This window comes from Akebia trifoliata, unplaced genomic scaffold (assembly GCF_017979445.1).
Source record: "Akebia trifoliata isolate Shusen 1 unplaced genomic scaffold, ASM1797944v1 Contig00310, whole genome shotgun sequence".
NCBI lineage: Eukaryota > Viridiplantae > Streptophyta > Magnoliopsida > Ranunculales > Lardizabalaceae > Akebia > Akebia trifoliata.
In genome coordinates this window covers 35,995-48,711 of record NW_028236957.1, presented here as the reverse complement: position 1 = coordinate 48,711, position 12,717 = coordinate 35,995, and the positions used below count along the sequence as shown (strand labels likewise).

Below are 12,717 nucleotides of genomic sequence, written 5' to 3'. Positions count from 1 at the left end.
GATTTGTTTGTGTGTGTGGCTTTTGACGAGCGAGTTATATGCACTTCTCACATTTGCGTTTGAAAAATGGCTCATGTAAAATGATCGTAATACCCTTCATCAAATAATGTATTTTCAACTTAAGTCCCATGACCTAAAACTCAATCGATCTTAGTCTCGGATAAGATTTTCCAATATCTTGTCCGAGACAAATGAGACCTTACAACAATGAATAAATTGTGAGTTAAACAATACTTATCAGACAAGATTTTCAAAATCTCATCCGAGTTAAGTGAGACAAAAGAGTTAAACGTCATCAATCCTATATTCTTTTATCCAAATCGATTTTTCTTCGGCTTCTCAACTAAGTGAACAAAAAAAAAAGTAAGATTTTGGAGGAAAATTTCATGTTTAATTTATTTATTTTGATAGGTATATTATGATTCAAAAAAAAAATTTATGAATTTTTGACTTTATTTTTTAATAGTAATCATTTGAGAATTTTTCAGATTTTTTAAATGGTTAAAAACCATTGTCTCATTGTCGAGCGAGACGATACATGTCATCCGCGTCAACTCGGTATCGGAGATGAACGAGACGAAACCGAGTTTAAAAATCATGATCTCAGTCTCACTTCTTCGTTCGACCTAAACCACAGCAGGTGATCTACGATCGACGCCATCGACGACGGCGGGCATCGCCGATCGACGCCATCGAAGACGGCAGGCAACCCGATCTAACTCTATTGCTACATAGGTGAGCTCTCTCTCTCTCTCATCGATCTCCATTTGATAAGCAAGCACCTCCAAAGACCTCATAATTAAGCTCTCGCGATTTCTAAACCCTAATCGAAAATTTCCTCGACAAATTTGGATCTTCAGAGCTTCTCAAATCCTTCAAACAAGATCCTACACAGATATTCCTCAACCACCTTCTATCGATCCCTCTTCTGTTCCACCAACACCTCCAAAAACCGAAAGAGCCGTCGAAAGGACTCCCATTTCTTCGTCTTTGAATGAGCTTGAACTCGTCAAGTTCTCCGCCATTGCTGAAACTTGGTCAGATTTTTATTTTTCTTATTTTTGTTTGTTTGATTGTAAGAGATAGAGCTGATCACAATTCAGTTTTGTTTTGTTTTTTGGGATCTTTTCGATTATATTTGCTTTGCAAATCTGTGAAATTTTGTTATTGATTTATCAATCTTTATTATTATTATTTTTTTATCGGTAAATCTCTACTATTATTAGAGATGATTAGTAGTAAAATACTTAAATTAATTTATTGTAAAATAGTACTTATTGAATAAGATTAGGTTCATTTATTGTTCTAATCGTTTATTGGTGTAGAGGCTTTTTTTTTTTGGGTTTAATTTTGAAGCATTGAAACTTTATTTGTTTTATAATTTAGGAAAAAATAGTACTTATTGAATAAGATTTTGATGCTCATGTTGGAAGTAGCAATATACTCGGACTAACAGATTCATCCTATATGAATTAAATCAAACCACGAGCAGGGTTTCCGAACAAAAAAGTACAAAATTATTGGATATGGCGATTAGCGAGGCTTATGTTGAACACGATGTCCTAAAGGAGATAAATGCCTCCTAGGATTCAACGGCTCTTCTTCTTGCAAAACCCACATTTTTGGAGAATGTCGAACTAGTAAGAAAACCTAGAGGAAAGAACATGAATGAGAAACAAAAGGAACTATTTTTGATTGGTAGGGTTATTTTTATTGTAATATACATTACTTAGACTAGAGACAAATTCTTCTTACAAAAAATACATTAATTTGGTTAGAGCAATCTCCTAGTGGGACATGTGCTAGGGCAGCTGAGCCACAAACCCTCCACTTCATTGAACGCTCGAGATGTTAAAGACCAAGTCTTTACAGACTTGTTATGTGGATGTGTTATGTATATATGATGTTATGTGGATGTTGGATTGTGTATTATGCATGTATTTTCTTTATTAGGAAAATTTCGTATGTCCATTTTTAAGAGGAGATATTGTTGAAATTTTTATAGAATTATAAAATTTATTTAAATTAAAATAATTATTTTTATAATTTTTTAATATAAATTTAATATATTTATATATATTTAGTGTAATTATATATTTATAAGGGTATTCTGGTCATTTTACCATAATACAGCAGAATCCAACAGTTGTATCAAACAATAATTACCAAATTCTGGTAAACAACACAATACTTTTACAAGATTATCGAACAAGCTTTTCAGTGTTTCAGCTTTTTACAACAGAATCTGACAGCAAATTTTGGCAGTGTTATCAAACGGAGCTTGAAACTCTCCTCCTCTTCTCACTTCTTGGAAAGTCACTCATCAATATATTCGCCCCCATTTCAGGTTTGATATCTAAGTCCACAACTTAGGTAAATCGTACAAAACACAAACCCTAAACTTTATTTGTTTTCTAATGTAGGTTTTATTTTGTAAATCACCGATTTGCACTTTTATGTTCTCTCCAACAATTATCTTCACTGGTGTATTAAGAAAACTATTATCTTCCTATTGATCCTCGCGTAAATTATTTAATTTTTTGGCATAACTTATCCAAATTAAATTTCTTCAAAAAATCTAATCTTGTTTTGATTTTTTGCAAAATTTAAATCATCTTTTGTGCACCACTTGTTTGATAAAATGTCTCGTATAAAATTGGGTGAATTAAGAAAACTATTGCCTCCTTTTGTAGCAAATGTTAGGCCACCTTTTCGATTGGTCACAAACCAAATTTCAAAATTTTAACAAAATCCTAACTTTCCAATCTAGTAGTCAATATAGCATTAGCCGGATGGTTAGGGTTTTGGGTTCATGGTGATTTTCAATTCCTACCCAATTCAAATGCAACTACAAGAATTTGGATGGTTTGGGTTGATGGTTGTATGCCCATGTGTTAGAAACTTTGTGAAAGAAGTTCAAATAGTTGGTGGAGAAACCTTTTCCCTTTAATGTGGATGGGTTTTAAAGGATTGCTCTTATGAGTTAACTTATGCTTGTGTTAGAAACTTTGTGAATTAAGTTCAAATAGTTGGTGGAGAAATCTTTTCTCTTTAATGTTGATTGGTTTTAAAGGATTTTTCTCTTATGAGTGGACTCATACTTGTTTTTATCAGTTTGAATTTTGAAGGAAAATAGTATAAAATGCCTTCCCTCCAGACTGCATTGCCTCCTGAACTAGCCAATAATGTGATCAGGGTTAGTATTTTTTTTTCGGTGCTTCTCTTCTATTTCTCTCACATGCAGAAATGCACACACGAACAATCTCTTTGTGTTTACTTTACACCAATTTTTTCCTGCATTCTAATCATCAGTTTTTTTTTTTTTTTCCTTTTAGAATTTTCTTTAAATTCTTAAAAGTTGTTTCTTTGTAGCTTTATCGTGAGTGCCTCAGAAGAGCTAAGTTTGTTGGTCATCGGGTAAGATATTATGTTTGATCTCTCCCATTCTTTCTTTCTTTCTTTCTTTGGTAGTTTTTCTTGAATTATGTGATTCCTTCAATTTAATAAAGAACAAGATGTGACTAGTTGAATTTAAAACTTCTGTAATGTTGATAGCGGCAGTAAACCCAATGATGTAAGGGAAGTGTTAGAACAATTATTCCCATTTTATTATTTTGTTTGTTTAATTGTTGTCAACTATGAACTATCATGCCCATCTTTTTCTTAATGTTAATGTTTCAAGAAGTTGTAAAATATAAAACTAATTGTTTCTTTGTTTGTTGTAATGGTGGGAGAGTGATGCTTCTTATCCTGTTTACACATCTTGATATTGTTATGAGAAGATTCATGATTGTAATGATTTTCACCGGGTTGAAGGAAAGATAGGTTGACAAAGCTCGAAATACCTTTGTGAAAAAGAGGCTACAAACCCACCCAAAGCGCCTAGGTGGGTTTTTAGTGGTGGTTCAGCCTGTTACTCTTCTTTGACGGATCTAGGAGTATTATTAAGAGAGTGGAACAATGGAATAATAACAGATTATAAAATGTAAATGTACCTAACTTCCTTACCCTCATGAAATCAATAACTTCCTTACCCTCATGTGCTTCAAATGGAGTGATGCGGTCAAAGATTTGCCTGGGCAAGCTCTTTGTCCAGCTGAACCGTAGTCCCTTAGCAGGTGCTAATACAAATGTAGTCATGGCCATGCTTTAAAGCAATAGGGTTTTGATGTTTGCTTCTGCTAGATACATGAAGTCAATATTACATTTACTCATCAGAAAATTAAATACAAATATACGTACAAATTTATTTCATCCTCATCTTATCCTTATTTTTTATTTTATTTTTCCTTTTATTTTTGGTTCTGTTTTTAGTGGATTATTAGGTGTATTTGGTTGGTTTTTTCTCCCTTCCCCTTTTGTGCATTATGTCCTTTTCAACTTGGAGGTTCCTCCACCTCTGGGGAAAGTGTCCTCTCATAATGTTTTCTTCTCTTGGAATGCAAATTATATTTTTTTGTAGAAGGATAAATGAAGAAAATGCCAGGTAAGTTTGTTTATTCAGTTTCTAGATTTTAATTTATAATCTGATGCTTTTTTGCCCCAGTACATGGAAGTGCTCCAGACCACAAAAAAGAAAAAGAAAAAAAGAAAATGGTTATATGCTAATTGTGCTCACTTTTACTTCGAGGCACTGAAGTTTTTGTGGACTCATCAATGCCTAAAGTACCGGTTTGCCTCAACCAACTCTGTAATTGTCTCTGAAAAACGTTAAAACGTTGCCCCTGGTTTTCTTCAAGTTAGATGTCTCATCCTTTTTTCCCAGAGAGGCTTTCAGTTAGTTACGAAGAACTTTGATTTTGTACGTCAGGATGTTTCTATTTTTTACCATTCTATAGTTAATTTTTCTTATCTCCCAATATTAACTCTATTAAATAACACAGTGAAGAGTATCTTTAATCTTCTCTATATTTGCTTATGTTTGTCTTAATTGTTCAGCATTGATGTATTCTCATGTTTTCCCTTTTCATGGTCATCTTGTACCATGTGATTATATGCCCAAATCCCCTCCATTTAAAAGAAACAAATAGTTATAAATATAACAATTTACTTTTTAAAATATGCAGCAAAATAATACTGAGCTCGTGGTTGATATGGTGAGGCAGCAATTCAAGAAAAACATGCTTGAGAAAGATCCAGAGAAGATTCAGAAAATGAAAGATGAGTAAGTTACAATTCACCTTAGTTACAGTTTCTTTGTTTTTATGTGCACTTTCATACTCATGGAGATCGTGCACTACATGAAGCTGCAAAATCACAGAGGTGTTATGGGTCATGATAAATGAGCCAAAAAAACTCCCAACTCCTTTTCTAGTTATGCCCTTTCTACCTTCCCTTTGTTTTGTTCCTATTACATGCAAATTGGTGACGATGATATTGGATTTTACTCTGAATGTAGTTTTATTTATATAGTGTTGCACGAGGACTTATAAATCACATACTTTTTGAAGGTGAGAAGTTGTCTGGGCGAAAATTTAGCTCCGAATCTTGATGGTTGGAATGACTGTCTTTTAGTCTTGTTTATTTACTTGGTGAATTTTAGCTTCTAGTGCCCTAATAAGCTCGAGTAACTTATGAAGCTGTCTTTTTTTTGTGGGTGTCTGAATATGAAGGTATGCATCTTTTGTAACTCCATGAACTTGAGCAAGTCTTGTTGAAGCTGCAATGTAATCTACAATTGGAAAATAGTTGTCGAACTGATTGCTAACAGCTAAACTTGCTTGCATATCAAGAAAAAATAATGTTCACCCCACATTCTTTTTATGAGTAGAACTTCTTTTTATAACATTGAATTTTATATTTTTTTTCTTTGCCACATCAAGAAGCATATATGTTAAACAGTAATTTACAAGAGTTACTATGAGCCTATTTGGTAACACAATTGTAACTGTTAGCTCTCAGAATTGCTTAGAAAATGCGTGGGGTCAAAATTGTGTTCGATACTGTCATTGAAAACTGCTGTGTTTAGTGTTTGATAAAAACAATGGTAAATTCCTAAATAATTATAAAAGTTTATGGTATTTTCAACATGTTAATGTTGACAAAATCATCATGTAAAGTTGACAATTTGATAACATTTTGTCAATATTATGTAGTAGTCGTGTCAACATTAGCGTGATAGTTGTGTCAACATTAGCAAAATTTTGGAGATACCGAAAACTTTGGTAATTATTTGGGAATTTACTCTAAAAACAACTCATAAGTTAGCTTATTATAAATTGATCAGAATACCCTTTTATGAAACTAAAAAATTATATGTTTATTTTTACCTGATAAGATAAATAAATAAGTAAATTAAAAGGTAAGATTATCTAAATGGTAATACATTATATTTAAATACACAATCAAAATTTCGGCAACATCGCCTTCACAAACAATGATCATGAATTTTTTTCACATACTCAACATCACCTATTTAATCCCAAAATATAAATATCATCCATATCTATGCATTGAATCTTTTGTAAGCAGAATACTCAAACATAGTAAGGTAAACATCTTAAAATAATTATAATCAGTACAATATTATTAACAATTGCATCATATAAAAGAAAATGATCGCGTTTCTTCTTCTTCTTCTTCTTTGTCTTATTCTCAATTACCTTTGGTTTCATCAGTCCAAATAAAACAACTTGCATGTTTCTGTACTAAAAAGTTAACATTTAAAATAAGGATTAGTAATAAAAATATTATAACTTGCATTATCTCCCATGTTGGGCATGTATGAAACATCATTCAATTATTTTCTTTTGTGGTGGTCATGTATATCCTCATCACTCAATCATATGAACATGAGGCTTATAGCGTGCAATACTATTATGTATCCCAATAAAATACCTTTATTAAAGATTAACAAAGAACAATAATTATTAAAAAGAACATAATATATGACTACAAATTGGTTACACCATTGTTAAATCCACAATAAAACATTGTTTTAAAACTATGTTATTGGTTTTGTTTTGACAAATCATGATTGTATCTCTCTTTCTTTCTGCACGTTTGCGATGGTCTAGGTATTGTTTGAGGGATATTACCATCATAGTTACTACTTCTCCTCATGAGTTCTTTGATATCCATATCTATATAGTCATCATTATCATATATTGCGAACTCTAGATCTTCCAATACTTCTTTCTTGATGAAGTTGTATAATGTCATACATGCAACACTATTGTCATGTTGCATCTCAAACTTATAGGATGTCATATTCTTCAAGACTGACCACCTTCCCACTTGTTCGTGCACTACTCTTATACTTTTGTAGATGGTAATAGACACCTCAATAAGGTGCAAGATACCCATCTATCAATGGGTATTCAACATCCACCAAATAAAATTTTCCTAGTGAAATAAATTACTCTTCTAATTAACTATGAGTAAAGAGTGCTGATAATATGATATCGTTTTTGACACACACCCTTGATGCGCACTGACGTGTTTGCTCACAGCCAACAATCGTTTGACATGTAGCACGAATGACATCAATAATAGAGAGAACTTCTCTCTCTTGCACGTTGCCCACAAATTTATCTTTTTAGATTTTAAATCTTAAAAAAGGTCGTTGGGCCCATAGTGATTGTCACATTGACAATCCAACAACACAACCTTTTAGATTTCATGAAACTATTCATGTTAAAAAATATTTTTTTTTTCGAGCTTGATCCAAGGTGTTGAAAAAGGATGGCTACCGAGCACCCAAACTTAAAAATAAAATTCAACGGTGAAAAATAACTATTTTAAAAGTTTTTTTTTTCAAGTTCATATAATTTTGTCCTTTACAGTTCCATTGCACTGGATCATGTTTTTGAGTGTCACAAGGTGATCAGATTAGAAAATTTTCTTTTTTTTACTATAAGCAAGAAGGAGGAAGGAGCGTCAGGATGTGTGCCAAAAACAATGTCATATTATCAAAAGTCATACATAAACTAAATTGTAAATAATTTTATAGGGGTTTTACCTAGTGGTGGATGTGGGAATTCAGACGAAAGGTCATCGATGACATAGAGAAACAAACATGAATCATTTGCAGGTCCTTCCTAACCAGCACAAACATATACATAAATAGCATATCAAATGAACAAGCAACCATGCAATTATGCATTTTTTTCTCCCTTACGTCCTCTATAAGGCGTTTGTAGACATGAAATTTTTTTGTTGAAAACCCAATCTCTACTTGGATTTAGGGTCGCCACCATTCTTTTTTAAAACAGGGTATGAATGAGTACTCAATTTTTTTTTTTTATTTTAAAAGATTAGTTTTGTTATGACTCTCGTAAGGATTTGGCACTAGCCTACCTAAGATCTAGGTAAATGATCAATTTAGGAAATAGGGAAGGTGTTAGGCACTATATTTCCTCCACCTTAGGTGGTAATTTATGCATTGGTCAATTTTTATTTTTTGAAAAAATCTAATAAAGAAAATTGATAAAAATAAAATTTGTATATTCAAACTTTGAGGGATTTTAAGATCAATCCTCTACTACCGCCTCTACTGTTGCAGTTGAGTTTTATGCTAATGTCTATCCTGAGGATGTGCTGTAGAAACAACCACCAGAAGGTAGAAGGAAACTCTCCTTTCAATGGTCATTCTAGCTACTATAAATCCATGTGGGTTCATCGAGTGATTAGCTATCTCACCAGTAATAGATCGAAATCTTTATCCCTCGTGTTTCATGAAGTCCTTTCGGGCCTAGATCATGTGGTCACCTCATTAAAAAAGGGACCCCATGGTGACTAGACCACAAGAACTTAGATATTAAGGAAGGTGAAGCTCCAAAAATAAATGAAAAATAAAGGTAAAAGGGAAAGATAAAATATGGAGATGGAGAAGGAAGAGAGGGGGACTTATTTTTCTACACCCACCTTGAAGTTTTGAATTTCTTTTTTGAATCTTCTTCTTTGTATTCTTGAAGTGTTTCTCGATATTAACTTCAATGTAGAATTTCAGGGTTGAGATACTTGTAGTATGAGGATTGAAGTTGATAGATTTTAAGTTGAGAGTTGAATGAGTTAAGGTAGTAAGTTGAGAGGTTTTAGTGGGTTTGAGAGTTATGTGAGTTGAGGTTGTGGGTTGAGAGGCCTTTGAGAGTTGAAAGAGATGAGAGTGTTGAAAGGTGAAAGAGTTGAAGAATGAGAGAGTTGAAGCTTGAACTAGGAAGTTCAATCATTGGGAGATTTATGAGAAAATGGTCGGTTTATATAGATTTTTAAAAGGACTTTTTAAGGATAAAATGGGGTGAAAATAGAAAATGATGGTAAATGACTTGGGGTTTATGAATGGGGTATAGGGAATTTGTAGTTGGAGGAGGGTTAACTTGGTAAAAAAGGGTTGAAATGGATTACTTGACTCATATGGGTTGGATCTCTCAATCCATATGGGTTGAGTGGTAGGCAAGATTAAGGGGTTTGGGTGTTGGTTGGAAGAATGATTATGCAAATGGGGGAGGTATTTTGATTTTAGAATGGTGAAGGATATGGTGACACATGACAAAAAGGTATGGAGGTGTATGAGTTAGGTGAATTGATTAAGGAGAAATGATATGAGAATTGCTTGTTATGAGGGTTTAGAAAAAATAATGGGAGTAGGTTATGACACGAGGTGTGGATTAATGATGATATCAGGTTGGGTAAATTGATTTAGGGAGGTGGGTTGTGGTGACAAGTGTCCATCTTGATGATCATTGATTCTTTTTGTGGTGATTGATTGAGATCATGGATGTGGTTTTGATTTTGGGTTTGAGTAGAAGTGTAGAATTGGTTTTTGTGTATGTTGGGCTTAAGTTTAAGTTGGAATTGACTTAGGCTAGGGTTAGGTTTAAGTTGGAATTGGTTTATGTTAGGGTTAGGTTTAGGTTTAGGTTGGAATTGGTTTAAAATTGATTAGATGGGGTAACCCTAGGACCAGAATGAGTTAGGGTAAAGGGTGTTTTTGGTGGGCTTGCAATGATATTGATGGTGGGTTGGAGTGAGGGGCTTAGGGTTTTGAGAGATATTTTGATGAAAAGATTTTTGAAATTACCTTATAAGTTCATTGGAACCTTTATTTGAATTGAAAAACAAATATCTTAGGGTTTTGAGCCCTTTTTGAATTAAAACACAATTTTGGGTCGTTTTGCACTGGGCCCATTCAGATTGGAGTGTCTACACTGTTTGATTATCTTTTGTGATGATAGCATGTATGTGTGTGCCATCAATCATACTAATATAATCTTGTGTTATTTTAATTGGTTAGACATTAATAAAATATCCTTACCTATTATAAGATTATAAAAAAGTAATAATAGCTTAAATTATGGTTATGTCATCACGTTTGTAATCCAAATTGTCTTAATATTCCACTTCTCTATTATCATTTTGTCACTGTGCTACCTATTTATACTAATATCATCTTTAAATAGTGTTATTTAGTGCCTTGGATTTTAGCATAGAATCATGAGTGTTAAAATTTGGGGACGCTATAACAAAAGTCTAGGGGGGATAAGACCACATGCATTTCAAGAGGGAATAACCCAAATTTCGCTTATTTCGCAAGGGGTGTTACAAAAATACTTTTTTTTTAAAGGGAAAGTGTTATGAATGACATTTTCGTAAAACAAAAAGTAGAAGGATCTTTTTGGTATTAAAAAATGATGACATCATCAAAATAAACATTGGTAACTAGGGGTGCACATTGGATTGGGTAAATCCGAGAATCGAACCAATTCGAAGCCTTTTGGATTGGATTGGTTCGGATTGAGCATGATTTGGTTCAGGTACGGATTGCATATAAAAAAATCCGATTGATTTTGTTCGATTCCGGATTAGGGGTATAATAGAACTGAACCAATCCGAGAACCGAACTAATCCGAAGTATCTATTATATAATATATATATATATGTTACAAAGAGGTAACTCATCAAAATCTTCAACTTTATCTCCTCTATTTTTTTCTAACAAAAACTCATAAAAAATGTACATAAAGTTCTATTTCAACTCTCAAATGAATTAACCTATTTATGAAAAAACTTTTTCAAAGAGTTTGATTCATTGTTTTTTTACGAGAACCTTTATGCCGTGTTTGTTAGATAAAATGTACTATACGAATCTAGGTTTGGATTCGTTAATCTACCATTTATGGATTAGTTTTCTCACTAATCCATCAAAAATACCAATTTTAAAATTGTAATTTTTTTTAGTCTCATTGAGTTTTCTCTAATTTTCAATTTATATAGATTTTAGTCATAATTTAATCATAAAATCATTTTCATTTTAAAAATAGGTATTATTTATGATCTGACCCAAATGATTCCTTTTTTGAAAGAAAAAATACTTGTTTTTCTATTTGGAAAGTATGAGAACCGAGAACCGATCCGAACCAAATTTGGTTTGGATTGGTTCGGTTCTATAAGGTAATTGGATTGGTTCGATCCCAAATTTATAGAACCGATCATATTTGGTTTGATTCCAATTTTACCAAAATCCGAACCAATCCGAACCATGTGCACCCCTATTGGTAACTGTCAACAAAAATCCAAGGAGTAGACCACATCTTGCAGTTTATAAGGGGTGACCCTGATTTTAACTATTTTGTAGGGGGTCTTACTAAATTATCCTTAAATTTATCTACAATAAATTAAGTCCATGCCAAAAAAGACTATTTTAATATATAGGACCAATTTAGGTGTAGGGCCATTTTTAACTTTTAGGGATTCTTTTTATATTTTATAAAGAATAAAAGGGTTATTTGTACTTTTTGAAGGAAATTAGGGATAATGTAAATTTTTTATTCCTACCACGTTAACAAATAATGTGACATCTGCAGATAAATTATCAATAAATGAAGATACCTAAAAAAAAAAAAACGTAAAAAATAGGAATACACAATCACTAGTCAAAAAATAAGGACCAAAGAGAATTCCAATATTGTTGGCTACATTCCTACCAAAAGGTATAATTCACCTTTGTTAAGTACTTACTGACTTCTACATTGCTATTTCGATATTTAAATGCCGAAAATAGTTTGTAACATTTCATATAGTCATATTGAACCCAATTTTCACATAAATCCCGTGTTAAATTTGTTTCGGTATACACCTACCAAATAAATGCTAAGAAATTCAGTAAAGACATACCAAACAAACTAGAAATTTTGGAAAAAACTTTTGGTGCAAACAATATTTGATAAAATCAAAGTTTTCTTATATTATTTATTTACAAAATAATAAAATAATTCAAAAGGAAACAATGAAAAAAAAAATCATGACAAAAAAAAACTCACCTCCTTTTATCAAACACTTAATTTATACCAAATTATAGCAAATATCAATTTATACCAAATTATACCAATGAATGTTTTTCCAATGTTTATTTACAAAATAATAAAACAATTCAAAAAGAACGAATGAAATAAAAAAACTCACCTCCATCTATCAAACACTTCAAATTATACCAAATTACGCTTCAAATTCGTAAAAGGGGAAGATGAGTAAGGGGGTGTACGGGTAAATTGCTAAGGGGTGGAATCGTAATTACACATTTTCACAATTAAGTAGGGGTGTCAATGGATAGCTGAAATCCGAATCCGAATTCGAAAATTCGGATATTATCCAAAATTTTTGGATATCGGATTCGGATTCGGATTCGGATGTTGTTTTAACATTCGAATGAGTTTCGGATACAAATTCGGATATTACGATATTCGATTCGATAGTATCCGCTCCGAATTGAATATACGT

The 12,717-nt window shown here is 32.4% G+C and overlaps 1 protein-coding gene across 1 annotated transcript; it reads left to right on the top strand.

Moving 5' to 3' along the window:
- The first annotated feature begins 528 nt into the window (after nucleotides 1-528).
- Nucleotides 529-5,506, top strand: LOC147381656 (uncharacterized). The gene is made up of 6 exons (XM_086430117.1): nucleotides 529-735; nucleotides 2,266-2,373; nucleotides 3,115-3,196; nucleotides 3,373-3,417; nucleotides 5,067-5,164; nucleotides 5,413-5,506. Exons 3-6 carry the CDS (start codon nucleotides 3,143-3,145, stop codon nucleotides 5,489-5,491), a joined length of 276 nt encoding a protein of 91 aa, XP_086286243.1. The 5' UTR covers nucleotides 529-735; nucleotides 2,266-2,373; nucleotides 3,115-3,142; the 3' UTR covers nucleotides 5,492-5,506.
- Nucleotides 5,507-12,717: the final 7,211 nt, after the last annotated feature.